This window comes from Suricata suricatta, chromosome 10 (assembly GCF_006229205.1).
Source record: "Suricata suricatta isolate VVHF042 chromosome 10, meerkat_22Aug2017_6uvM2_HiC, whole genome shotgun sequence".
Taxonomy (NCBI): Eukaryota; Metazoa; Chordata; class Mammalia; order Carnivora; family Herpestidae; genus Suricata; species Suricata suricatta.
Window position 1 is genome coordinate 40078319 of NC_043709.1, and position 25689 is coordinate 40104007.

A 25689-nucleotide genomic window follows, 5' to 3' on the forward strand; every position below is an offset into this window, starting at 1 on the left:
TCATTTACCAAAACCAAAATTAATGTGTAACATCTCTCCTCTTCTTCTAGTAAAAGAAAAAGAAGTAACATTCACTGAGCACCTACAATGTGCCAGCTCTTAATCCTCAACATACAGCTTCACCTAATCCCTTACAGCTAAGTGAATAGCCCATACCTCCATTTCTGATGAACAAATTGGGACTTAAAGAGATTAAGTACTGGGGCGCCTGGGTGGCTCAGTCGGTTAAGCGTCCGGCTTCAGCTCAGGTCATGATCTCACAGTTAGTGGGTTTGGGGCCCGCATCGGGCTCTGTGCTGACAGCTAGCTCAGAGCCTGGAGCCTGCTTCGGATTCTCTATCTCCCTGTCTCTCTGACTCTCCCTCATGCTATCTCTCTCTGTCTCTCAAAAAAAATTTTTTTAATTAAAAAAAAAAGAGATTAAGTACTTGTCTCAAATCCCTTGGCTAATTACTACAAATACAGATTGGAACTCAAGTTTGTCTGACCAAAGGTCTATGTTCTCTTCTAAAAGGAGTTAAAAACATTTTTATTTGCTTACCAAGGCAGAGAATTGGTTTCTTTCCAAAAGAGGGTGAAAACACTGTTGTTTTAACAATAAAAAAAGAATACATTATCTCAATCCTCACAATAGCCTATTTATTAGTAAGTATTTCAAACCAGTATTATAACTGATGAAGCTAGAACTCAGAAGTAGCTTGCCGGAGCACATATTGCAAGGAAGCAGAACTTTACCAGGTGTGCATGCAACACTAACCACAGGAAAAATGCAGAAAGACCTTAGTTCTTGTAATTCTAAGATTAAGACTCATAACATCTAGACTAACCAGACCCTGTATTTGCTAGGTGAAAAGGAATGGTAGATATTGATATCAACTTCCACTTTGAATGGTAAAAGAAATCGATTTTCTAGTAATACTCTATTACATGGCATCCCAAAGACTGGTCTCTAAATTTCAAGCCTACAGACCAATTCATTATACCAAGCAATCTCTCTCTCTGAATTTGTTACCAGTTGAAGAACCAACTACTGTACTATCTTACAAGGCAAAGGTTTTTTAAGAGTAGATTAAAATAAAATCAACATTTAACTATTTGAAACTTTCACAGGACTAGACGAATATAAGTATTCCTTAGCATCATTTTCAATGCATCCTCTGAAAACTACTTTGTTTCTTGGCGTATTTTTCAGGCCTAACTTCCAATGCCAGTTCTAAAAACGTTACTACCTTGGTCCCAAAAATACTTAGTTTTACTGGACAGCTCTGTTTCTCAGAAATCCAGAGAAGCCTTTTCTATGGAAAGTGGCTCAGGCACATTCCTAAGTATCTGTCCCATCTGTTTCTGGTAAATCACAGTGATGAATAAGAGGGTGGTTGAGTAGTAACACAAAACATGTTTAAAAGTATGTCTTTATTTACATTCTACTGAATAATAAAAGCATGCTATAAACCCAAAGTTCATAAATAAGTAGAATCACTCTAGCGTAAAGTGACCAAGTAGAGACCTCCATGTTTGGTCCCCTCATCACAACACAAAGGTTGTCTTCATCCCTTAACCTCAAAAAACTACGGGAGTTCTTCAGGAAGCTCTGCCGCTGCCAGATTCGCACCTAACTGTAGATCATTAAAAACTGTAATGCATCACGAATTGCTTCCAGGACTGAACTAGCTCTAGCTCAGCTATAAACTAAGAAGTAAACAAGTACAGAATATGACTTATCCTGGAGCGGGACACTGTTTACTTACACGGGAAGATACTCATGTTGTGATGGGAAACGTGTTGCACGGTCTTCCCCTGGCTCCAAAAGAACCAACCAAACAAAACACAACAAAACAAAACAAAAACAAAAAACGGTACTCTGACAAGCTAGTGCAAGCGTGGATCTATTCCCAAAAGTTTTGACCTCTCTTCATTAATCGCATAAGGACAAACGCTCAAATAAGGACATCCTACGCAAGGTGCCCGAGGTGCTGCCTATGGCATAACCTGGAAGGACATCATTTTAGAGAGAAACTGTGTTCTTACCCTGCACTCCCCCACAGTGATGAGCTAAATGGGAGGAACAGCTACCATCATTCACCCTAGCGACGCAAAGGAAAGAAATCAAAACCAGACACGCTCCCTCCTCGCCCCCGAGAAGCTTGGAGCAGGACTAGGGGCGTAAGCTACCGTTCCAAACCAGCACTAGGCCCCCGTCGCCTGTGCACTCGCGAGCAGCGTGGCGACAGAGCAGAATCATCAACACCTCCACCTCTGTCCTCTAGGCACAGCCAGGGACTGCGTCCCAGAGCCCGCCCCGACCAGGCCCGCCCCGCTATCTCCACCCCGTTATCCGCTCGCAGCCGCGCTCGGGCCTGGATTTGCCTCCCCGCCCTCCCGAACTTCGGCACGTTCCACTACCCCACACGGTTAGGCCGTAGCCCTCCGCAAGTTCGGGGGAGAAAGGTAGGGACCCCAAGAGCGAGGAATGCGCTCGGCGCGGTTCCTCACCTCTGGATGGAGAAGGGGCACGCAGCCCGCTTCGGTATCGTACTCATCCGGGCCGTCCGCCATCTTGGTGTTAAATCCCTCCTCCCGCTGCATGCCGGGAGAAAGCGTTTCACCCTCGCGGGGCTCGGGCGAGGCGGAGGGCGCGCGCGAGGGCGAGCTCGAGCCCCGCCGGAGACGATGAGGCCGCCTCCTCCTCCTTCTCCTTCCCCACCCGCGTTACCGCCCGCCTCTGCCCCTACTCCCCTCTGAGGGCGGGGGTCCCCGCGCGCGTGCGCGCGAGCCGGGCCGGCTCGGAGAGGGAGCGGGAGCGCGCTCTGCTGCACTGCGCCGGACCAGACGGGCGGAAGGCTCTGGGCGTGGGCAGCGCAGCCCGGGGGCGGGCCCCCGGCACGAGGCAGATGTGCGCCACAGTCCGCGCGAGGGAGCCTGCCAAGGGGCTTCTGAGTCAATAACGCGGGAAACCTGGAGGCGGCGCGGGAGCGCGGCGGAGAAGTGGGGGTCCGGGCAGCCGAGGCGGCCCACGCCCAAGAGCACCCTGTGCAGCTCCGAGACCCCCAGGACTCCTTCCCAGAGACCCGGGGCGGAACCGTCACCCGGCTCCAGGTACAAGGTTTGGGGCTGTCAGGTTTGAATCCAGATGTGCATCGTTCCTGAGGACGACAGACGCCTCCTTTCCCTCTACTTTCAAAAAGGCCGTCCTGCAATTTGTGCCTCCGGGAGGGCGCACGGAAAAACCGAGTGAAGCATGGGGCTTTCTCTTCCAGAAGCCTTTTTTAAAAGATCCAACCCGTCCTCGTTGGTCTTGAATTAAAAGTAACGACGTAAAAATTTACACCCGCTAAGCCCACACACCCCCATCGGCTACCTTTTAATGTGACCCGGGAATTCAGAACCGAAGTCATTTAAACTGAATTCGCCGAAATCTGAACCGGAGAAAATCATTAAAGCCGCTTTTAAACGGATATTAGAGGACTGTGTGATGGGGGTGGAGGAAATTCCTTCCTAGAAGTGTGCTGATGGGACAATTATAGGAACCACGTATCTTTGCTTGTAGCTGCTAAAAACGGTAAATCTTAACTGGTCAGAGGAAGATTTAGCAGAGATCAGGAAACATGATCGGACACTAACTTGTTTCCTGTTCAAAGCCAAATGAGCCAAAGGCCACCGGGAAGAAGACTGCCATCTGATAACATCAGGTTTATTTGTAAATCAGAAAGGCACGCCGGCGGAAGCGTGGAGACCAGACCGGGGAAATAGGAGGCTCAAGTATCTTTTGTAAATTTTAGGTTCCCGCCAAATGGCGTCAGGAGGGTCTGAGGAGAGCGGGAATCAGTTCTGGATTGGACGCTATTTGTGAGGTGGGGTTTGGAAACGCGGGGATTAGCCAGGGATTGGGTGCTGTCATGAGGAGAGGATCCTTCACTAATTGGGTGCACCCAGTAATAAATAAAAATAGCTAAAAAGCCAAAAATCGCTATTAAGTAGCCGCGATAGCCTGGGCATCATTGGTAACAGCAGTATGAGAGGTGGATAGAGCATTTTACAGCTTCGCACGGCAGTAGGAAGACCTAGGTTCTCTGTTAATTTTGCAGCTGGCTCTGTATGTCCTCCAAGCACTGCATGCTGCTTTTTCTCATTTCAGTCTGAGCTGATTTTCATTCTTTTTGGTCCTAGCCCAAACCAAGATTTTTAGTTTGGCTCCTTTACCCAGCATGCTGAGCTAGACAGAATTAGGGTTCTCCCTTTGGAGCTCCGTACCGCTTTTAGATGCATTTTAACATGGACAGAAGTAATTTTCACATCAGCGTTTCAGTTTCATCTTGCTCCTCCTTACCCTGGATTTACTGGAAATAGAAGATAGGAGTAAAGAAAAGAAACCGTGAAAAAGTTGAAGGATGGAGTAAAGAAGATACTGAATTGGGAGAAGTGACATAGAGGCAAGGCATAGATAACAGGAAAGACTGTTTCATGGGTGCTCGGCTATTAGGAATGTTGGGGCGCATGAGATTTTAAAAAATGAAGATATTTAGCCTTGCTGGTAATCTTAGGCTCACAGAGGTCCTAAATGGAAAGATCAGTGGCCAAATTCAGCCAACAAAAATGCTTCGTTTGGCCCACATGGGAGTTTTTCCAAATATTTTTAAAGTAGATACCAAAATTCAATAAATCAGGAGATTACCTTTAAAATCTAGATTTCAGAGTGCCTGGGTGGCTCAGTTGATTAAGCGTCCAACTCTGGATTTCCACACAGGTCACAATCTCATGGTTTGTGAGATCAAGCCCCACGTGGAACTCCGTGCTGCTAGTATAGAGCCTGCTAGAGATTCTCTCTCCTCTCTCTCTGCTTTTTCCCTGCTCATGCTCTCTTTCTCTCCAAATAAATTAAAACTTAAAATCTAGATTTCTAATTTATCTGGAAAACATGAAAGATCTGGGCCCCTTTGATCTCTCCTGGGCTAATGGCCTGCCTCACTCATTTTCATTGCCTGGCTGCTGTGACTTCTGGGAATTCTACAACTTTTTTTTTTAATGTTTTATTTATTTTTTAGAGAGGGAGTGTCATCAGGGGAGAGGCAGAGAGAGGGGGGCAGAGGATCCAAAGCGGGCTCTGTGCTGACAGTAAGGAGTCAGTTAAACTCACAAATGGTGAGATCATGACCTGAGCCAAAGTTGGATGCTCAACCAACTGAGCCACCCAGGCACTCAGCAAGAATTTTACAAACTGAAACATAGACGAAATACTAAAAGTGGGTGAAAAGATGTTGAAACTACACAACCAGACTCCAAGTCTCCCTTGCTCATTACTGTATGATTAAAAACAATAGTTACTGAAGTAGAAAAGACAGAAATCCGGAGTTAAGAACAGCCATTCTTGGGGAAATGTATTGAATATGCTTGGGTGAGATTCAATATGGACCGAAATGAACCTTATAGATAAAATCAGAGTCCATCATGGTAATTGCAGAGTTCTTATCTACATGCAGATTTGAGACAATATATTCAGGGTTCTGTGAAGGACAGCCAAGAAAGTAGACATGTCAATGGATAAATTGGCAAAAGAATAGCATAGAATTATGGAGGAATGCAGAATAATTGCTGAAAGAATAAAATACAAAGAAAAAATGCACTTTGTTAGAGAAGAACTGTGAAATGGATTGAGAAGCAGAGAAGAATGGAGAATTATTGTATACATATGGCTTCATAGGTAATTTCAGACACTTCTGGAGCTAAAGTCATCATTAGAGATCATCCAGTTCTAGTCAAACTCCAGCATTTTGCAAATAGGGAAATGATGATTGGGGAATATAAGAAACCTGCTTAAAGTCACAAAACTAGGTAGTAGCAGAAGTACATCTAGAAACCTCCTGACTTTTCCCCATCTACTGTTCTTGGTTCTACCCCACATTTTTCTGTTGTAATTATCCTCAGTGAATTATTATTTGGTCCATTTAATACTGTATTAAACATTTGTTCTATGAAGTGCTGTAATTAGGAACCACAACAAAGAGATCATTTTTTAATAGTTTATTGTCAAGTTGGTTTCCATATAACACTCAGTGCTCATCCCCACAAGTGCCCTTTGTGCCTATCATCCCCCTTCCTCTCTCCCCTTCCCCCATCAGCCCTCAGTTTGTTCTCAGTATTCAAGAGTCTCTCATGGTTTGCCTCCCTGCCTCTCCCCAACTATGTTTCCCCCCCTTCTCCTCCCCCATGGCCCTCTGTTAAGTTTCTCCTGTTACACTTACAAGTGAAAACATATGGTATCTGTCCTTCTCTGCCTGACTTATTTCATTTTACATGATACCCTCGAGGTCCATCCACGTTGCCACAAATGGCCAGATTTCATTCTTTCTCACTGCCATGTAGTATTCAATTGTATAGATAAACCCACATCTTCTTGATCCCTGCATCAGGTGATGGACACATAGGCTCTTCCCATGATTTGGCTATTGTTGAAAGTGCTGCTATGAACATTGGGGTACATGTGCCCCTATGCATCAGCACTTCTGTATCCTTTGGGTAGATCCACAGCAATGCTATTGCTGGGTCATAGGGGAGTTCTATTGTTAATTTTTTGAGGAACCTCCACACTGTTTTCCAGAGCAGCTGCACCAGTTAACATTCCCACCAACAGTGTAGGAGGGTAGCGTTTCTCTACATCCTCGCCAGCATCTATAGTCTCCTAATTTGTTCATTTTAGCCACTCTGACCGGCGTGAGGTGGTACAAAGAGATCATTTTTAAAAATTTTTTAATGTTTTATGTATTTTTGAGAGAGAGAGAGAGACAGCATGAGCAGGGGAGGGTCAGAGAGAGAGGGAGACACAGAATCTGAAGCAAGCTCCAGGCTCTGAGCTAGCTGTCAGCACAGAGCCTGATGCGGGGCTCGAACCCACAAACTGTGAAATCATGAGCTGAAGCCAGATGCTCAACTGACTGAGCCACCCAGGCGCCCCCAAAAAGATCATTTTTAAGATACCATACAGATTATGTGACTTAGCTAAATGAGGTTCAGTAGTTCTAGTCCTTTGAATTCTAATGAGATCATTGATTTTAAGATTTTCCTATAAGCCATTTCATAAATTTCTATATCTCATTAGAATTGTGGACTCTAGAACCAAATAAGACACCACCTCCTTGAAACAAGGATGGGATGGGATGCCTGGGTGGCTCAGTGGTTAAGCATCTGACTTCGACGCAGGTCATGCTCTCATGGTCCTCGAGTTTGAGCAGCAATCAGCACAGAGTCTGCTTTGGATCCTTTGCAAATCCCCCTCCACCAACTCCAAAGGAGCACTCACCCTCTCACTCTCTCAAAAATAAGTAAAGCACTAAAAAAAAAAAAAAAACCCAACTAGGATGGGGCAAGATATTGCTATTTTAACACAGAAAAAAGCAGGCACATATAGCAATACTCTATAATCTTATTTTAAATGGAATAAGAACAGTATTTTTGCACTCATTCTGTATGAATCATTGATGTAGAAAAGATGAAGCTGGGGAATTAAAGGAAATATGTAGAATTTGACATGTGCAATAGTCAACTTCTAAGCCAACAATTCTCATCTCCTGGTATTCACACTTTTGGTTAGTGTCCTCCCACACTGAATAGGGCTGGTGTGCGTAACCAGTAACATAGTACAGAAAAATTGCGTGTGACTTTTGAGGCTGCCTCCTGAAAGGCATTGTGGAATCTGCTTTATACTCTCTTGGATTACCACCTCTGGGGGATCCAGCTGCCATGTCATGAAGACACTTAGGCAGCCCTGTGGAAAGAAAGTGAAGCCTCCTGCCAACAGCCAGCATCGACTTGCCAGGCCCATGAATTAGCCACCTTAGTTCCAGATCTTCAAGCCTTCAGATGATCGCAACTCCCGCTGACATCTTGACTGCAAGCTCATGAGAGACCTTGAGCCAGAACCACCCACCTATGTTGCACCTGGACTCCTGGACCACTAAAACTGTGTGAAATATAAGCATGTATTTTTCTGAGCTACTAAGTTTGGGGATAATTTATTGTATGGCGATAGATAATACAGTGTGTAAAGCTGAAACCCCTGAAATCATTTACAAAGCCATATGTTTACAAGAATACAGCAGGACCAAAACATCCAGCTTGATTTAATTGAACAGTTTAATTTTTTCCTAAGTTTTACTCCCTTAAAAGGAATGTGTAACCAAATTTGTTATTGGGGGAAGCAGGGAAGTGAGGTATGCAAATTCTTCCTTTCCAGGGAATATTTAAAAACTGAGCCGGTCACATCCCTATAGAAAAGGGAGTCAGTACTAGTAACTTGGGTCGGCCCCCCAAGGACCATCAGTGTGAAAGACAGTGGAACTTTGTGTTGAAAAATAATGAGGATTTGAAATGACAATGTGAAAAAAAAAATGAAATGACAATGCGTATAATGAAGGTGGGTGGGGGGAGAGAAGGAGAAAGGATTGTCCAGGTAGCAAGAGGTTAGACTGCTGGATCTGAACTTGGAAAGTGTCCTGCTGCCAGGAAATGGGAGATTGGAGGGAGGGAGTGTGCCTGTTGAAGAAGAGAAGATTCCCCTGTGAAGGCATATCGAGTGCCCAGGAGCCTCACAGATGAGAGCCCTTGCAATACCCAGGGCCTTTCATTTGGTGCATGGAAGCAGATTTTTCTTGTTGGGCACCAAGACTCCTATTGTTTTACTATTCCTCTGGGAATAACAAGGTATGGCCATGCCAGGCAGTGCCACTAAGTTTTACTCTTTGTCTTTTTACCACCCTCTGCAATGTTCTAGGGCACCTCTAAGCCCACAAAGATCCCATGAGCACCTGTAAGTGGGAAGATAGGAAGAGTATCTGAGAAAGGCTTAAGAGAACAAACTTGAGACTAAGACAGTGGTCAATAAAAGTCTTTCTCAGACCATATGAATGTTTTGGTTTTTTTCTGGAGAAGAACCTATAGCTTTCATCAGCTTTTCAAGTGGGTACATAATCCAAAAAAGGTTGCTCAAATCTAGGAACATTTAAAATGTAAAAATCCCCATTTTTTAAGAAGTATTCCTCCCTTTAATAAATGAAAAGTTCTACTGTGGATTTTTACTATATTATTATATTATTTACATGATCTTAAATTATATGAGTGATTTGTAAATGATAATCTCCATAAGGACAAGAATACCAATCCTGTACATAATACTTTGCATACTGCTTTCTCAGCTATTTATTCCATAACTATTTTGTTAAATGTATAAATAACAAATGAAGAAGAAAAAAGAAAAGCATACATGAGCATATAATTAATTTTTCATAATAGAGAAAAGATGCAGTTACATACACCAAGTTGGTTAAGATTCAGATAGTTTGTTTTGGTTTAAAATAGAAAATAAGCCAGAGTATACTGGTTAATCTGAATTCCCTCTCCTCCCCATGACCTCACCCCCCAAATCCATTATTTGCTCTTTTCTGCCTTATGCTCTAGCAAACTGATCACCAAGGACTACATGTCCTGTACTATCTGGCCAAGTTGGCTGCTGTTTAGCTTTGGCTGATGGGAGGCACTGGCACAAGAAATAGGTCAGAGTATTTCTTCTCAGTCCCCCTCTGCTTTGGCAAAGCATCTGTCAACAAGTTCGTCCCTCTTAGATTACAGTGCCTACCTGGTGGTCCCTCTTCTACAGTTTCAGCTAACAGCTGGCTCTCTTCCCTGTGTTCCCTCAGCCTGAGGAGTATTCCTGTCTCAAGGTGCCTACCAGCCCTTGCTCCTTCCCTTCCCCCTACCCTCATCACTGAATGTAGTATTTTCACTAACACTTCTTCTTTTGGGTCAAATGGAGAGAATTCTACTTCCTGAAAAGGCCCTGACTTAAGATACACATTCTAGGTACCAATCACAATTCTAAATCCTTCATGTACATGATCCCATTTAATCCTCGTATGAAGCCTAAAAAGTAAGTACTGTAAATATCTCCCTTTTACAGGTAAGTTAACCCTTTACAATGAGTTAATATGGCTACATGGGATTCTGTAGGACATCTACACACCAGACAGTTTGCAAACAACTAATGATGCATCAACAGACCCTGAAATCAAATACATAGACAACAGCTAATAAGTCATTAGGTTGATATACACTAGTTGATTATGTTATCATGATTGGATAGAAAGATACACTTCTGTCCCAGAAGACTTTTTGTCATTGACTATCTACATAGCATTTACAATTAGTCGCAACTTGAAGAGGAAATGAAAATAATTCTTATTGGAAATACATCTTTTACATTGCTACCAGAAGACAATGAAAGCAGTTGAGAGAAGCTTTGTGCCACAGCCCTCTGAATTAGGGGAAATATGGAAAAGTCAAGACATAGTTTCAGTAATCTTCCACATCTCTTCCTGCCCTCTGCTTGCCCCCGTATGCTGCCATTATCAAAATAACTACTGGACTAGACTTGAGATAAAAATCCATTCTAGGAAGAGATTGGGGTTTTTTTTAAAATAGAATAGAGCTTTGGTTGTTGTGCATGAAGGAAATGGCCCCAACTATGACATCCACTCTTTTGTCACTCAGATTCTAGGACAGGATACTCATATTTTAGGCATGTTTAACTAAGTAATGGAAAGGACGACAGTTGTGCTAATAGTGCCTTGACTCACTATGCTGGACCCCGCCAAGACTCGTATTCAAGAAGATATTAAAAGAAGTAACCTTTTACAGCAGGACTTCTTTAGGACAGTATGAGTGTATGGTAGCTATTACAGGACTAGACTGTGACCAGGCCGTGTTGATAATGTTCCCCAGCACTGCTATCCGTGACCACTTCCCCAAGCTCTGGTCTTTCATTACATCTACAGAGAGAGAATGTCATTGATTCATGTCCCCTAAGGGTATGAGATCAGACAATAGGGGCTTTTCTCTCATTGGCTTACTTACACATAAGAATCAAACAGAGTTGGAAACCTAACAACAGTTGGCTCAATGGCTTATCTCATTTAGGAAAACAGTTTAGTAAATCAAACATTCTTCTATCTAGATTTTTCCAGGTTAGCCAGACCATACGGGTTTGAATACCAAGTCTATAATCTTAATTCTGTGACCTAATGAAAGTTACATATGCTCTCTGGCTATAACATGCTCACATGGTAGCTATGTCATTTCTTTTCATTTTTCTTTTATTTTCACTTGATTAAAAAAAAAACTTGCTAAAAAATGCTAACCATCATCTGAGCTTTCAACCAGTCATAATCCTTTATTCTGATGGAGGCTCTTGCTTCGATTCTGATGGCTGCTGAAAGATCTTGGGTGGTGGTAGCTGAAGGCTGAGGTGGCTATGGCAATTTCTAAAAATAAGACAACAGTGAAGTTTGCTGCATTGACTATTCATTTCATGAATGATTTCTCTGTCACACACAATGCTGTGTGATACTATTTTACCCACAGTAGAACTCCTTTCTTCCCGCCCTTTTAATTTTTTTTCTTTCATCTTCTCTTCACTTTTTTGTACCTTGAGAAAATAGTATGGAGGAGAAAGAAGCTTTGGTGAGGAAAGGTAGAACTTGTGTTGCAGGATTTTCTTTTACCTCAATACTCAAGATTCGTTGTCTTGCCTCTTCAAACAATGAAGAGGTGGACTCAAAATGAGAAGCAGGTATTAGAGTAAAAGATTAGAAAGGAAGAATAGTAGGAAAGCTCTCTTTACAGAGAGGGGGCATTTGAAAATGACTGCCCTCAAATTATAAGCAAGGGTCCTTGTTTTGTAAGGTTCTGGACAGTCCTCCTCCTTCCCTACCCTTCCCTTCCCCCTTGTTCCTTCTCAGGCTCTCACCTTATTGGCTAGATAACTCTGGGTGCTGGGTTTTCCATTCCTGATCGGTTCTTTTCCATTGTACAAGGGGTGGTCTATGGCCATACCATCCTTTGTGGGCCATAGGTTTTATGGTCTTCTTATTTTCAGTCAGGTCTTTTGTCAACTTCCTAAGGGAACCTGAGGGGAAGTAGGTGGTGTCTGCTACACTCTTAAGAGGAAATTTTAGGGGGAGAGAGAGAATCCCAAGCAGGCTTTACACTGTCAGCACAGAGCCCAGGACAGGGCTCAAACCCATGAAACCATGAGATCATGACCTGAGCTGAAACCAAGATTCACACACTTAACCCACTGGGCCACCCAGGTGCCCTGATAGTCTCCCCAGTTTAGTGAGTATCCCTGGAGCTCTCTCTTTAGAGTCAGGCCCAGAGTTCACTTTCACCATGTCACCAGCCTTTCTTGGAGCTCTTTCTAGAAATGTACAGTAAGAAAATGAAAAATGTAAGGAGGTGCATTAGATTTATTTCTCTACAAATTTGGGGATATTTGTGTTAACTTCCTCATTTGGTATTTGTTTCAGAATTGTTACATTTCTTTGTGTGTTGGCAACTTTTTTATTTTTATTTTTATAACTTTAGGATATGTCCCTTTAATTTTCTGTTTGCTGAACTGGTAAATTTTCTAGACCTTTTTGGGGGGGCACACATTAAGGAGAAAAAGTCTGTTGTACATTTTTAGTTAGTCACCTGGACTTTCTAAAATCCCCAACACAAGAAAGTTTTTCTCCATACCCAGCTTTTGATATGCCAATATAGTCAGATGCTCTAGAGAATATTCTCCCATCACTGAACCTGAAGAGTCCGCTTAACTTCTCCACCTCTTGTTTTTGAGATTGGATTCAATCTGGTTACCTCATTGATTGCACAATTTTTCCTACTTTCATTCTTTGAAATTAATTCCAAATTCAGCTTTTGGGATACTTAATATTTGAATAATCCATCAAAAGAAGGCACTGGAAACTACAGATTTCCAAGTATATATACACATAATTTTGCATAAATATCAAAGGGTTCATGACTCCCTGAGCAAGGACCCCAGGTGAAAAAAAAAAAATCCCTTGCTGTGATAAATCATAGCTTTAGTTCTTGAGTAATGTTTTAAAAGACTTTTAGAAGTCATCTAGTTTATTCTACTGCCTTCAGACAAAATAATTCTCAGGAAATGCGGTATAGAAGAGTCTATTATAACTAAACTAAACCAAACATTGGCCTGGCTTTACAGCTAATTAACAATGATCTTTGTCAATTTAATTTCTCAGCCTCAGTTTTGTCATCTGTTAAATGAAAGGGCTTGGAATAGGTGCTCTCCAAAGTCTCTTTCATCTTTATGGTTTTAATGATAAAACCATCCTACACAGATGATAATTTACTTTTACACTATCATAAAGAAAAGTCCACAGTGTGTGTAATTAACCTCTATTCTCTGATGTTTGTAATAGTTTTTACTCTCAGACATGTCTTCCTGGTTGCTATCCTAAATCCCTCATGCTTCTTTTTATTTTATCTTCTCAGTCTTCTTAATATTCTTTTATCTCCCTTACCCAAATCATTCCCAGACAGTTAAGTCTCACTAGTGACATGTAAGGAAGGACCTCCATTACTAAGTGCCCTCTTTCCCACTTCTAAATCATTAATGCACATGGTAATTGAGACAAGACACAGTCCTAACACCCAAGGGCAATACATTCGATATTCTGTCTCTCAGAAAGATAAGAAGAGCTAAAGAGTTGTAGTTGCAGTATCTGGTATTCTCTGCTCTTTTCTTCTAGATTATTTTTCTAAGCTCCACTCAAAGAGAAGGTGGCATTGATAAAGACACCACATTAAGAGAATAAAATAGAACTGAAATCATGTATCTGAATCTAAGGCTTTACTACATTTTAGGCATCAGCATTGAGTTGCTACATCCCCAGACTCTTGCAGAATCCTATTCACCATACTTGCCTATCTAGGCATTAATAATACTCTTTTGGGTTTTTTTAACCAGGTTTTTCAATTTTAAAAGTAATAACTGCACATCCTTTAAAATTTATCAATAATAAAGTAATACCTACAATTATTAAGTCTCTTTTTCCTCCCTGTTCATTCCAAGAACACTTCCCAGAGTTAATTATAATTAATCAAAGTCTTCCCCCAATTTTAAGATATATACCTATATAGCCTTAAGATTACACTCTAACTGTGCAAACTATCCCATACCTTGTTGTTGTTGTTGTTTTCACTTAAGAATTTGTCTTGAATATCCTCCCACTGCAGCATATATAGTTCTATTTTGTTCTATTTCATGGATTAAGTAGTATTTTCCTGGGTCCTTGAATATTAGTTAGAATATTTTTGGCTTCAAGTAACAGAAAACTTGACTAAAAGTGGCTTATATGATAAGGACCTTTATTGTTTCTTACAACAAGGAGTTTAGAGTCAAGTTAACTCAACATTTCAGTAATTTCCTGAAGATTCAAGTATTTTCCAGATTAATCCCACAGGTCATTAATATTATGAAGATTCAATCAGATTGTTTCTACCCTGCTATTGTGAGTAAAAAGGCAAGAAGCCTCATGACCACAATGGCTGTAGCAGATATGGGCATTATTCATCACAAGCTGTATCTACAGGAAATAAAAGGACTGTTCTTTCTCATGAGCCTCTTTTTTAAATCAAGGAAAGCTTGCAGAATACCATCCCTCATGTTGCGTTTGGATGTTCAACTACCTGTCCACACCAAATCCAATCTTTGGCAAAAGAAATTAGACCATCCTGATTAGCTTACACAAGGGGTTGGCAAACTATGGCTTATAGGCAAATCTGGCTCAGTGCCTGTTTTTGTATAGTCCATGAGCTACGGGTTTTATATTCTTAAATAGTTGCAAAAAATCAAAAGAAACATCATATATTGCAGTACAGAAAAAAGAGGAGATTTCCAGGGAAGATGGCAGAGTAGGAAGATCCTAGGCTCACATCATCCCATGTATAGTTAGAGAATATCCACAGCAGTATAAATAACCCAGAAAATGACCTGAAGACTAGCAGAACAGACTCTCCACAGATAAACATAGAAAAGAGGCCACATCAAAGAGAATAGGAAGGGCAGAGACATGATTGGGAACCAAACAGATTCAAAGGACTGTCCCCAGGAGCAAGGGATGCTGAAGGCAGGGATAAGGGAGAGGAACAGATCTAACACCACACACCCCAGACATGGGGGACCCACATTGGGAAGATGAATTGAATTCCCATAACATTTGGCTTTGTAAGCCAGAGGGGCCTAACTTTGCATGTTCTTACAATCATTGGGGCTTAACACCTGAAACTTTAAAAATCATCCTTTTTAGCTGAGGGAGACCTGAGAAAGTGACAGAAAACTGAATCCCTGCCCTTAAAGAGACAATACAACAAACAGCTTCATAAAGATTCAGCATAGAAGCAGCAGTTTCAAAAATGCCTGGGGTATATGGGAGGGAGATATGTTTACTAATCTCAGAGCATGGGCTGAAGGGGCAGGGATCTTTGGGAGACTTCTCCAAGAACAAAAGAGCCACTGGGTACCATGTACCTCCTCCATTCTCCAGCCTAGAGAATGGATACTTGTGGGAAATAGCATAGCCCAAACACTCTCCACCTAGCTTGCTAACAGTGTGCCCTGCTCCCTCACTCTTATCTAGGCCTGCCCCCTCCAGCCTTGACAGTTTTCCTGGACCATTGCAAGTCCCCTCTCACCTTGGACCAGCAAGCTTCACCCCAAGTTTTCCTACATACCTGCCCTCTTTAACACACATGACAGGTGTCCATCCAAAGCAGCACCACAAGCATGGCAGTGTGTGAGCAGCCACAACAGGGGCCAGCACCACCCAAAAGTAATTCCTGTCCCTGGGAGAGTGGAAGAAAACCATACATACTAGTTCAACCAGGGCCCTAACAGTGGACAGACATCTGGTCTGATTGCAACTCCATGTACTAAAAAAAAAAAAAAAAAAAAAAAAGCTTCTTTGAGACAACTCAGAGAGAGCACCCTGCAGTTTGATGCTACCACAGCTCTGGAAAATTCCTGATCTGACTCAACTCAAGCCCAAGGTGACCCCAGACTGGCCCACTAACAGTACAGGGAACAAACCCTGCCCACAACAGGCAAAGAGAGCCATTGCAGGTGACTGAACTACAGGCAAACGTGACTCAGCCACAACAGTAGAGTGCACACAACACACACAGGAGACACTCCTGAAGTGCCAGGTTCTGGTGAACAGAGGACATTGCACTGCAAGACACCACAGGACCTCTTCTTCATAAGGCCACTACTTTCAAAATCAGGAGATATAGCTGTCATTCCTAATATACAAAAAACAGACACAGAGAGTTAGATAAAATAAGGACACAGAGGAATATGTTTCAAATGAAAGAACAAGACAAAAATAATAGCAAGAAAGCCAAATGAAAAAGAGATAAGTAATATGTCTGATAGAGAATTTAAAATAATGGTTATAAAGATACTTACTGGCCTGGAGAAAAGAATAGAGGACCTCAGTGAGACCCTCAACAAAGAGATAGAAAAAATAAAAAAGAACCAATCAGAGATGAAGAACTCAATAACTGAAATTAAAAATACACTAGAGGGAATTAAGAATAGAATAGAGGAAGCAGAAGAATGGATCGCCAAACTGGAGGATGGAATAATGGAAAGCAATCAAACTGAACAGGAGTGGAAAAAAAAAATACAAAATGAAACTTAAGGAACTCAGAGACACCAGCAAGCATAATAACATTCTCATCATAGAGATGCCAGAAGGAAAAGAAAGAGAAAATGGGTCAGAAAATTTATTTAAAGAGGTAAGAGCTGAAAACTTCCCAAATCTGGGAAAGAAACAGAAATTTAGATCCAGGCAGCACAGAGAGCCCCCCCCCCAAAACACCAAGCGAAGGACATCCACACTAAGACAACTAGTAATTAAAATGACAGAAAATAGTGATAAAGAGATTTTTTTAAAGCAGCAAAACAAACAAACAAACAAACAAACAAAAACCAGTTACACAGAAGGAAAACCCTATAAGTCTGTTAGCTGATTTTTCAGCAGGCACTTTGCAGGCCAGAAAACAGTGGCATGACAAAGTGTTGAAATAAAATAACTTGAAACCAAAAATACTCTATCCAGCAAGGCTATCATTCAAATATAAAAGTAAATAGTTTCCCAAACAAACAAAAGTTAAAGGAATTCATCACCACTAAACCAGCTTTATAAGAAATGTTAAAGAGGACTCTTCGAGTGGAAAGGATAGACCATAGGCAAAAGTAAAAATTTAGGATGCAAAAAAGCAGTAAAAGTCTGCCAAGGGATTCACAAAATAAAAGGATGACACCATATACTTAAAACGTCCAGGGGAAAAGAAGTAAAAATTTCGTGTTTTTAGAATGGATTCAAATTTAAGTGACCATCAACTTAATACAGATGCTACCTCTTCAGATATTATATATAAACCTAATGGTAACCAAAACTCAAAACTGGCGATAGAAATGCAAAAAATAAAGAGAAAGGAATCCAAGTATATCACTACAGAAAGCCAGCAAACCATGAGATAAGAGAACAAAAGAAAGGAACAGAAAAGAACTACAAAAACAGCCATACAAAATGGCAACAAGTCCATAACTTATCAATAATTACTTTGAATGTAAATGGGCTAAATGCTCTGATCAAAAGGAATAGGGGGATGGAATGGATAAAAAAGCAAGACCCATCTATATGCTGCCTACAGGAAACTCATTTCAGACCTAAAGACACCTGCAGATTGAAAATGAAAGGATGGAAAAGCATGTATCATGCAAATGGAAGTGAAAAGAAAGCCAAGGTAGCAATACTTATATCAGACTAAATAAACTTTAAAACAAAGGCTATGGGGCGCCTGAGTGGCTCAGTCAGTTAAGCATCCAGCTTTGGCTCAGGTCATCTCACAGTTTGTGGGTTGGAGCCTTGCGTTGGGCTCTGTGTTGACAGCTCAGAGCCTGGAGCCTGCTTCGGATTCTGTGTCTCCTTCTCTCTCTACCCCTCCTCCTCTCATGCTCTATCTCTCTCTGTATCAAAAATAAATAAAACAGTAAAAAAAAAAATTTAAAAATCTGTTCTAAGAGGGAAGTTTATAGCAATACAGAACTAGCTTAAGAAGCAAGAAAAATCTCAAATAAACAACCTAAACTTATGCCTAAAGCATCAGAAAAGGAAGAACAAACAAGACCCAAAGCCAGGAGAAGGAAGAAAATAATAAAAGTTAGAGCAGAAATAAATGAAATAGAAACTATAAAAACAATAGAACAGACAATGAAATCAGTAGCTGGTTCATTGACAGGATCAACAAAACTGGTAAACCTTTAGCCATACTCATCAAAAAAAAAAAAAAAGAGAGAGAGAGAGAGAGAGAGAGAAAGAGAGAACACTCAAATAAACAGAATCAGAAATAAAATAGGAGATATAACAACTGACACCACATAAATACAAAGGATGACAAGAGAACATTATGAAAATTTATATGCCAACAAATTGGACAACCTAGAAGAAATAGATAAATTCCTAGAAACACATAACCTCTCAAAACTGAATCAGGAAGAAATAGAAAATGTGAACAGACTCCCAACAAACAAAAGTCCGGGACCAGAGGGCTTCACAAGTAAAATGTACCAAACATTTAAAGAAGAATTAATGGGGCGTCTGGGTGGCTCAGTCGGCTAAACGTCTAACTTCAGCTCAGGTCATGATCTCAGTTAGTGGGTTCAAGCCTGGAGCATGCTTCAGATTCTGGGTCTCCCTCTCTCTCTGCCCCTCCTCTGCTCACGCTTTCTCTCTCTCTTTCTCTCAAAAATTAAAAAAAAAACATTTAAAAAATTTTAAAGAAGAATTAATACCTATTCTTCTCAAACTATTCCAAAAATAGGAGAAGAAAAGCTTCCAAATTCATTCTGAGATGAGCATTGCCCTGATACCAAAACCAGATAATAACTCTACAAAAGAGAGAGAGAGAGAGACAGAGAGAGAGGTGGGGGGGGGGGAGAACTACAGGCCAATACTTCTGATGAAGATAGAGGCAAAAATCCTTAATAAATTATCAGGAAGTCAAACCCAACAACACACTAAAAAATCATCACCACGATCAAGTGGGATTTATTCCTGGGCTACAAGGATGATTCAATATTTGCAAATCAGTCAATGTGATATATCACATCAACAAGAGAAAAGATAAAAACCATCATCATTTCAATAGATGCAGAAAAAGTATTTGATAAAATACAAAATCCATTCATGATAAAATACCCTGAAGAAGTAGATTTATAGGGAACATACCTCAATATAATAAAGGCCATATATGAAAAACCCACAGCTTACATCATACTCAATGGTGAAAAACTGAGAACTTTTCCCTTAAGGTCAGAAACAATACAAGGATGTCCACTCTCACCACTTTTATTTGACATAGTACTGGAAGTCCTAGCTATAGCAATCAGACAGTAAAAAGAAAAAAAAGAAGGCATCCAGTTTGATAAGGAAATTTTTCATTATTTGCAGATGACATGATACTATATATTGGAAACCCCAAAGACTCCACCAAAAAACTACTAGAACTGATAAGTGAATTCAGTAAGGTCACAGGATACAAAATCAATATACAGATATCTATTGCATTTCTATACACTAATAAATAAGCAACAGAAAGAGAAATTAAGAAAACAGTCTCATTTATAATTGCATCAAAAATAATAAAATACCTAGGAATAATCTTAACCAAGGAGATGAAAGGCCTGTCCTGTGAAAACTATAAAATTTTGATGAAAGAAATTGAAGATGACACAAAGAAATGGAAAGATATTTCATGCTCATGGATTGGGAGAATAATATTGTTAAAACGTTCACACTACCCCCAATCTATATATTTAATGTAATCCCTATCAAAATATCACAACATTTTTCACAGAAGTGGAACAAATAATCCTAAAATTTGTATGGAACTATAAAAGACACTGAATAGCCTAAGAAATCTTGAAAAAGAACAAAATTGAAGGAATCACAATTCCAGATTTCAAGATCTATTACAAAGCTATAGTAATCAAAACAGTATGGCACTAGCACAAAAAGAGACACATAGATCAACAGAACAGAATAGAAGAACCAGAAATAAACTTACATGTATATGGTCAATTAACCTATAACAAAAGAGGCTAGGCTATGCAATGGGAAAAAGATAGTATTTTCAATAAATGGTGTTGGAAAAACTGGAAAGCTACATGTAAAAGAATGAAAATGGACCACTTTCTTATACCATACCCAAAAATAAACTCAAAATGAATTAAAGAATTAAATATGAGACCTGAAACCATAAAAATCCCAGAAGAGGGCACAGGCAATAATTTCTCTAACATAGTATAATGTCATAGTATCATTTTTCTAGATATGTCTCCTGAGGCAAAAGAAATAAAAGCAAAAATAATTAGGACTACATTCAAATTCTTTACCATGAAGGAAACAGTCAACAAAACAAAAAGACAACCTTCTGAATGGGAGAAAATATTTGCAAATTACATATCAGATACAGGGTTAGTATACAAAGTATATAAAGAACTCAACTCAATACCCAAAAACCCAAAAAATCCAATTAAGAAATGGGCAGAAGACATGAACCCACATCTCTCCCAAGAAGGCATACAAATAGTTAACAGACACATGAAAAGATGCTCAACACCATTAATAATCAGGGAAATGCAAATTAAGAGATGTCATCTCACATCTCACACTTGTCAGAATGGCTAAAATAAAAAATACAAGAAGTAGCAAGTGTTGGTCAAGATGTGGAGAAAAAGGAACCTTCATGCACTGTTAGTGAGAATGCAAGCGAATGTAGCCACTGTGAAAAACAGTATGGAGATTCCTTAAAAAATTAAAAATAGAATTACCAGATGATTCAGTAATTCCACTACTTATTATTTACTCAAGAATATGAAAACACTAATTTGGGAAGTTATGTACACCCTTGTTTATTGCAGCATTATTTACAATAGCCAAATTATGGAAGCAGCCCACATCCATTGATAAATGAATGGATAAAGAAGTGGTATACATAGCGGTGCCTGGGTGGCACAGTTGGTTAAGCATCCAACTCTTGATTTCAGCTCCAGTCATGATCTCATGGTTGTGGGATCAAGCCCCAGGTCAGGCTCCACACTGGGCATGGAGCCTGCTCTGGATCTTCTCTCTTCCCTCCCCCTCTCCCTCTGCCACTCTCCCACTCCTGCTCACTCATAAATAAATAAATAAATAAATAAATAAATAAATAAATAAATAAAATAGAATTGTTGAATTACTATACTGTATACCTGAAACTAATATAACAGTGTATGTTAATTATACTGGAATTTAAAAAAAAACAGTTTTTAATTAGGTGAAATTCAAAGTTTAATATCATAAAAAATGTTTAGTGTTCTTTGTTTTAAATTTTTATTTTAGAGAGAGAGAGAGTGCATGAGCGGAGAAGAGGGGCAGAGGGAGAGAGAGCGAGCATCTTAAGCTGTCTCCACCCTCAAAGCGGAGCCGTACATGAGGCCCTCTCAGTCCCACAACTCTGGGATCATGACCCCAGCTCAAATCAAGAGTCAGAAACTCGACTAAGCCACCCAGGTGCCCCTAAACTTTAGTATTCTTAAAGACTGCCCCTCACACTTCAACAATATTGTTGAGTCGTTGGAACAAAGACCATGTTGCTCATAAAGCCTAAAATACTTTACTATCTGGTCTTTTGCAGGAAAAGTTGACTAACCTCTAGCTTAGACTATCACCTGGAGTCAGGAAGCCCTTCTCTTGTTCAGACTATACGGTCAGTATGCACAAACAAAATTGGGGCTCTTCTCAGCAAGGAGGGAGAGGGGAGAAGAAATGGATTTGGATAGGTCGTCAGCAGTGTCTGTTATGTTACCACATATTTTCTCTGGAAATTTCAAAGAGCTTTCTCAGAATAGCTTCATCTTTAAACATTCATAGGTAATGGCAACTCATGTTTCAATTAGAAATTGAAAAGTTAGCTGTTTTTCACAATCCTTCAGGCGAGGCAGGAAGTTTGATATAAGAGTTAATGTATCTGTTTCTTCATTGTTTACAAAACCAAGTAGCAATGAGGTTGGCACATAAAATCCTCTGTCCTCTTCCCTCTGCAGCATCCCCTGCCACCTCTAGCCCCTGACCCTATTGCTCCTACTATCGTGAAACACTTAACGTTTCCTGAATTTACCAACCACTTTCCTACATCTTTGCTTTTGACCATGCTTTTACTTCTCCCTGGAATACTCTTTCCTCTCATCCACATTGAAAATTCTTAAGGTGAGACTTTAAGGAGTAACTCAATTGTTATTTTCTCTGAAAAACCTTATAGCACCACATCTGGAACTCTATCTCACTTTGGTGTCTTTGCTGGGGGTTTCTAAAAAGAAGAGCCTGAGACAAGGTTCGCATTCACGTTCACTTAGTTGGGACATGATCCCAGGGAACAAAAATTGGGGGCAGAGGACTAGGAGTAAGACAGGAGGAAAACAATTAGTACAGAGGCATGTTTTTGATCTAGTTACCTTTATGGGCAATAGGGGTTCTGCCTTGCTAGAGAACTTTTGAGGGGGCAGAATTAGGAATTGTTTGCTGAGACACAGATGGAAGGAAGCATCTTGTCCCCTGCTGATACAGTTGCCTTCGGGAGTGTTCACTCTCATGTTTGCAAAGCAGAGAAGCCCCAGGGTAGAAAGTAAGAGATTGCAGCTATCAGCTATCAGATATCACCTTGGCTCAACTGGATAAGAAATGGGCATAAGAGATGTCTGATATACCCCACAATGTGTATTACTCCGATTTGCTGGTACCTGCCTTACATGTGGTCTATCATGCAGGTGGTAGCTGACAGCAGTGCCCACAAAAGATTGGATGCAGGAGTGTTAGAGAGACAAGCAACATTCCCTTATAAGCTGTAATTGGAGGCCATAATTAATATTCATCCTCTCTCCTCCTCTACCCTGTTTTACTTAGGTTGTTGGCCTGGTAAGTTACCCACTTCTTCATCTCAGAGAGGCTAAGCCCTTATTGCTTTAGCCTCACTGGGTAAGGGCTGTTGCATTTGTCCATTTATGGTTATCACTGGGTGTGGAAGAACCTTGCTATTCACCTTGCTATTCAGGTGTAGCCTGATGTTCTATAGAATGTCCACTGATCAACATCCTTGTGGACCTTGTGATCAATGTCCTTGTGACAGGAGAGCAGGAAAGTTAACATAGCTCTGGGGCAAGACACTGCATGTGTACTCCTCTCTTTTTCATTTATGGTAACTGCTTTTGCTCCTTTTTACTGACAGGGATTGAGGAGAACCTATTCGTTGGAGCAATAACTATGTACCAGGTGCCAAAGGCACCTGTGGTAATATTCTATCAAATATACCATACCTGGCACAGCAGCTGTAATTGGGCTATTTTTAGGTTAATTAACAGGGATATGATGAATACCAAAACCTGTGCATCTCTTAAGTCTTCAATGGTGGCACTAGTCTCTTTGTTTCCTCTCAGGAAGTTCTATTTCTTGTGATTCACTATCTTAGTCAGTGAAAATGTTCAGTTTCAGGGGCTTCCATTGGTCCTTTCTCTTATAATAATTTTCACTGCATAGGATAAGAAACCCAGGTGAAGTTTCTGCTGGTTTCTAAGTGCATCCATTCCAATCACTCACTTGGAAACCAGGGATATAAGCAGAAGTGGGTCTCTGGCTCCAGGGGAGCCTGTAAGAGGAACCTGAGCCATCTGGTTTCCACGAACTACCACTTCACCTCACAGCTGTGATAGTGCTTCTAGCTTTCTGGTATTAGTGTCAGCTCAGAACCTGCATCCAACAAGCCTTGAAATGTCCATATACTTCCCCTTTCTCAATGTGCAGTTTCCCCTTAAATGGGTATATGCCCTTTCGGAGAATAATTGGGAGAACATGTAGTATATATACTTATTCTAGTGTTGCTGGGTCTTTACTCAACGTCCCCTTCAAATGATGGACTTCAGATCTGAGAACTCGCTTAATCTGTAAAGTGGGTAAGAGGCTGCATTTTTTTCATTGAGACAGCTGGCATCAGCCTTCTGCTCACCAGCTGCTGACTGTTTCTGGCTATATGGATAGGTCAAGTAACACCCTAGTGGATACTCATTTAACTTGCCCTGAGGAACGCCACAGTCTATTAATGGTTATCACAGAGCCCTATGGGTGAAGACATTCTAGTTGTCACTCTGGCCTTGCAGCCCATTATCATAATTATGTTCACTTTCCTTCTGTCAGTCAAGTGCTCCATCTGACCTCTGCTATTTTGGGTTTTTATCAGTCCAACTGATACTGGGAAGTCCAGTTCCACAGTACCATCTCTTATTGTCAACCACAGTGAGGAGTTATGACTGAGCTTTTCAAAGATGTCAACGGTGCTCTCATTACTGTATTTCTTCCTGCCTTGGGGATGGGTATATCTTCCGGGCCAGTACAAGGAGCAGAGTCAGATGATAGGCTTTCAGGTGTCATATTATACATTTATTCTAACCTCCCTGAGCCTTCTGACACTTTCCTTAAGGCAGTCAAGGTGCCTCTAGAATCTCTCCTTCATTCCTTATAGGAGAAAAGGAAATTTAGAGAGCCATCCCAGCAATATATTAGGACTACCTCCATGTACTCCTGCTACGTCATGGAGCTCCAGGTATTTTTCAGTGTCAATAAATTCTCTCCTGTCCACCTTTATACTCTGCCTTCCCCAGCCCAACACTTTAAAACGTCATTCCTATACCTGCATCCTCAGTCCTTTCAGGTAAAATATTAACCAAATCTTAACATTCTTTCTTTAACTATATGCTATTGCCTCATCTGAGGTTTTTGTAAAGTCTCCAGAAAATGGGAGGCTATTCTTCTCAAATAAAGCAGACAGAGCCACATGTGCCACCCCAGAGTTCAAAAGAATCTGGAGGTTCAAATTTCTCAGGCTTGTCCACCTACATGATACAGTTGCAAGTCCTTTCTTTCCCTACCAGGGCCCTGTCTTTGGCACAGAGGACTTTTCAAGGCAGTGCATTTAATCTCCTTATAGCTATACTACCTTATTGTTCAGTCCCGGATCTGATTATCAACACAGTTTGCTCTATGTGTGCAAAGGATAAGCATGCTTTGGAGGATTTCTAATTTTCACAGCCTGTCTTGAAAATTGGTAACTTGAGCCTATTTTTTTTTCTTTTTTAAAAAGGTCTTAAAAAGCCTTTAACAAAAGTGAGCCAATCCACGGGTCTTATACATACCATTGTCATTTGAAAAGATGCTCAATATCACTAATCATCAGAGAAATACAAATCAAAACTGCAGTGAGGTAATCACCTCACAATGGCCGTTGTCAGAATGGCCAAAATCAAAAACAGAAGAAATAGCAAGTTTTGACAAAAGTGTAGAGAAAAAGGAATCCTCAAGCATTGTTGGTAGGAATGCAAACTGGTGTGGCCACTATGGAAAATAGTATGGAGGTTCCTCAAAAAATTAAAAACAGAATTATCATATGATCCAGTAATTCCACTGCTGAGTATTTACCTCCCCAAAACAAAAACACTAATTTGAAGAGATATATGGAAGTGGATATACCTAGAAGATATAATGTTAAGTGAAATGTCAGTCAGAGAAAAACAAATACCATATGCTTTCACTCATATGTGTAATTTGAGAAACAAAACAAAGAAAAAAGAAACAAAAAATCAGACTCTTAAACAAATGGGTGGTTGCCAGAAGGGAGGTGGGTAGGGGGTTGGGAAAGGCAGATAAAGGGGATTCAGAGTACAGGTACTCTGGTCAGAGTACTGAG

The 25689-nt window shown here is 40.7% G+C and overlaps 1 protein-coding gene and 1 long non-coding RNA gene across 4 annotated transcripts in view; both read right to left on the reverse strand.

Annotated features, from left to right (window-relative positions):
* Positions 1-2865, reverse strand: part of ZDHHC17 (zinc finger DHHC-type containing 17) — a 91214-nt gene extending 88349 nt beyond the window's left edge. For all 3 annotated transcript variants that reach the window (XM_029954305.1, XM_029954304.1, XM_029954303.1), the window contains exon 1: positions 2494-2865. In XM_029954305.1, the coding sequence (XP_029810165.1) occupies positions 2494-2586 (93 nt within the window). In that variant the 5' untranslated portion in view covers positions 2587-2865. The remainder of the gene's footprint in view (positions 1-2493) is intronic.
* An 8345-nt stretch (positions 2866-11210) lies between these two features.
* The window catches only part of LOC115303364, a 112416-nt gene continuing 97937 nt past the window's right edge, over positions 11211-25689 (reverse strand). Inside the window, exon 4 of the long non-coding RNA XR_003913999.1 lies at positions 11211-11306. This is a non-coding gene — a long non-coding RNA (uncharacterized LOC115303364). The remainder of the gene's footprint in view (positions 11307-25689) is intronic.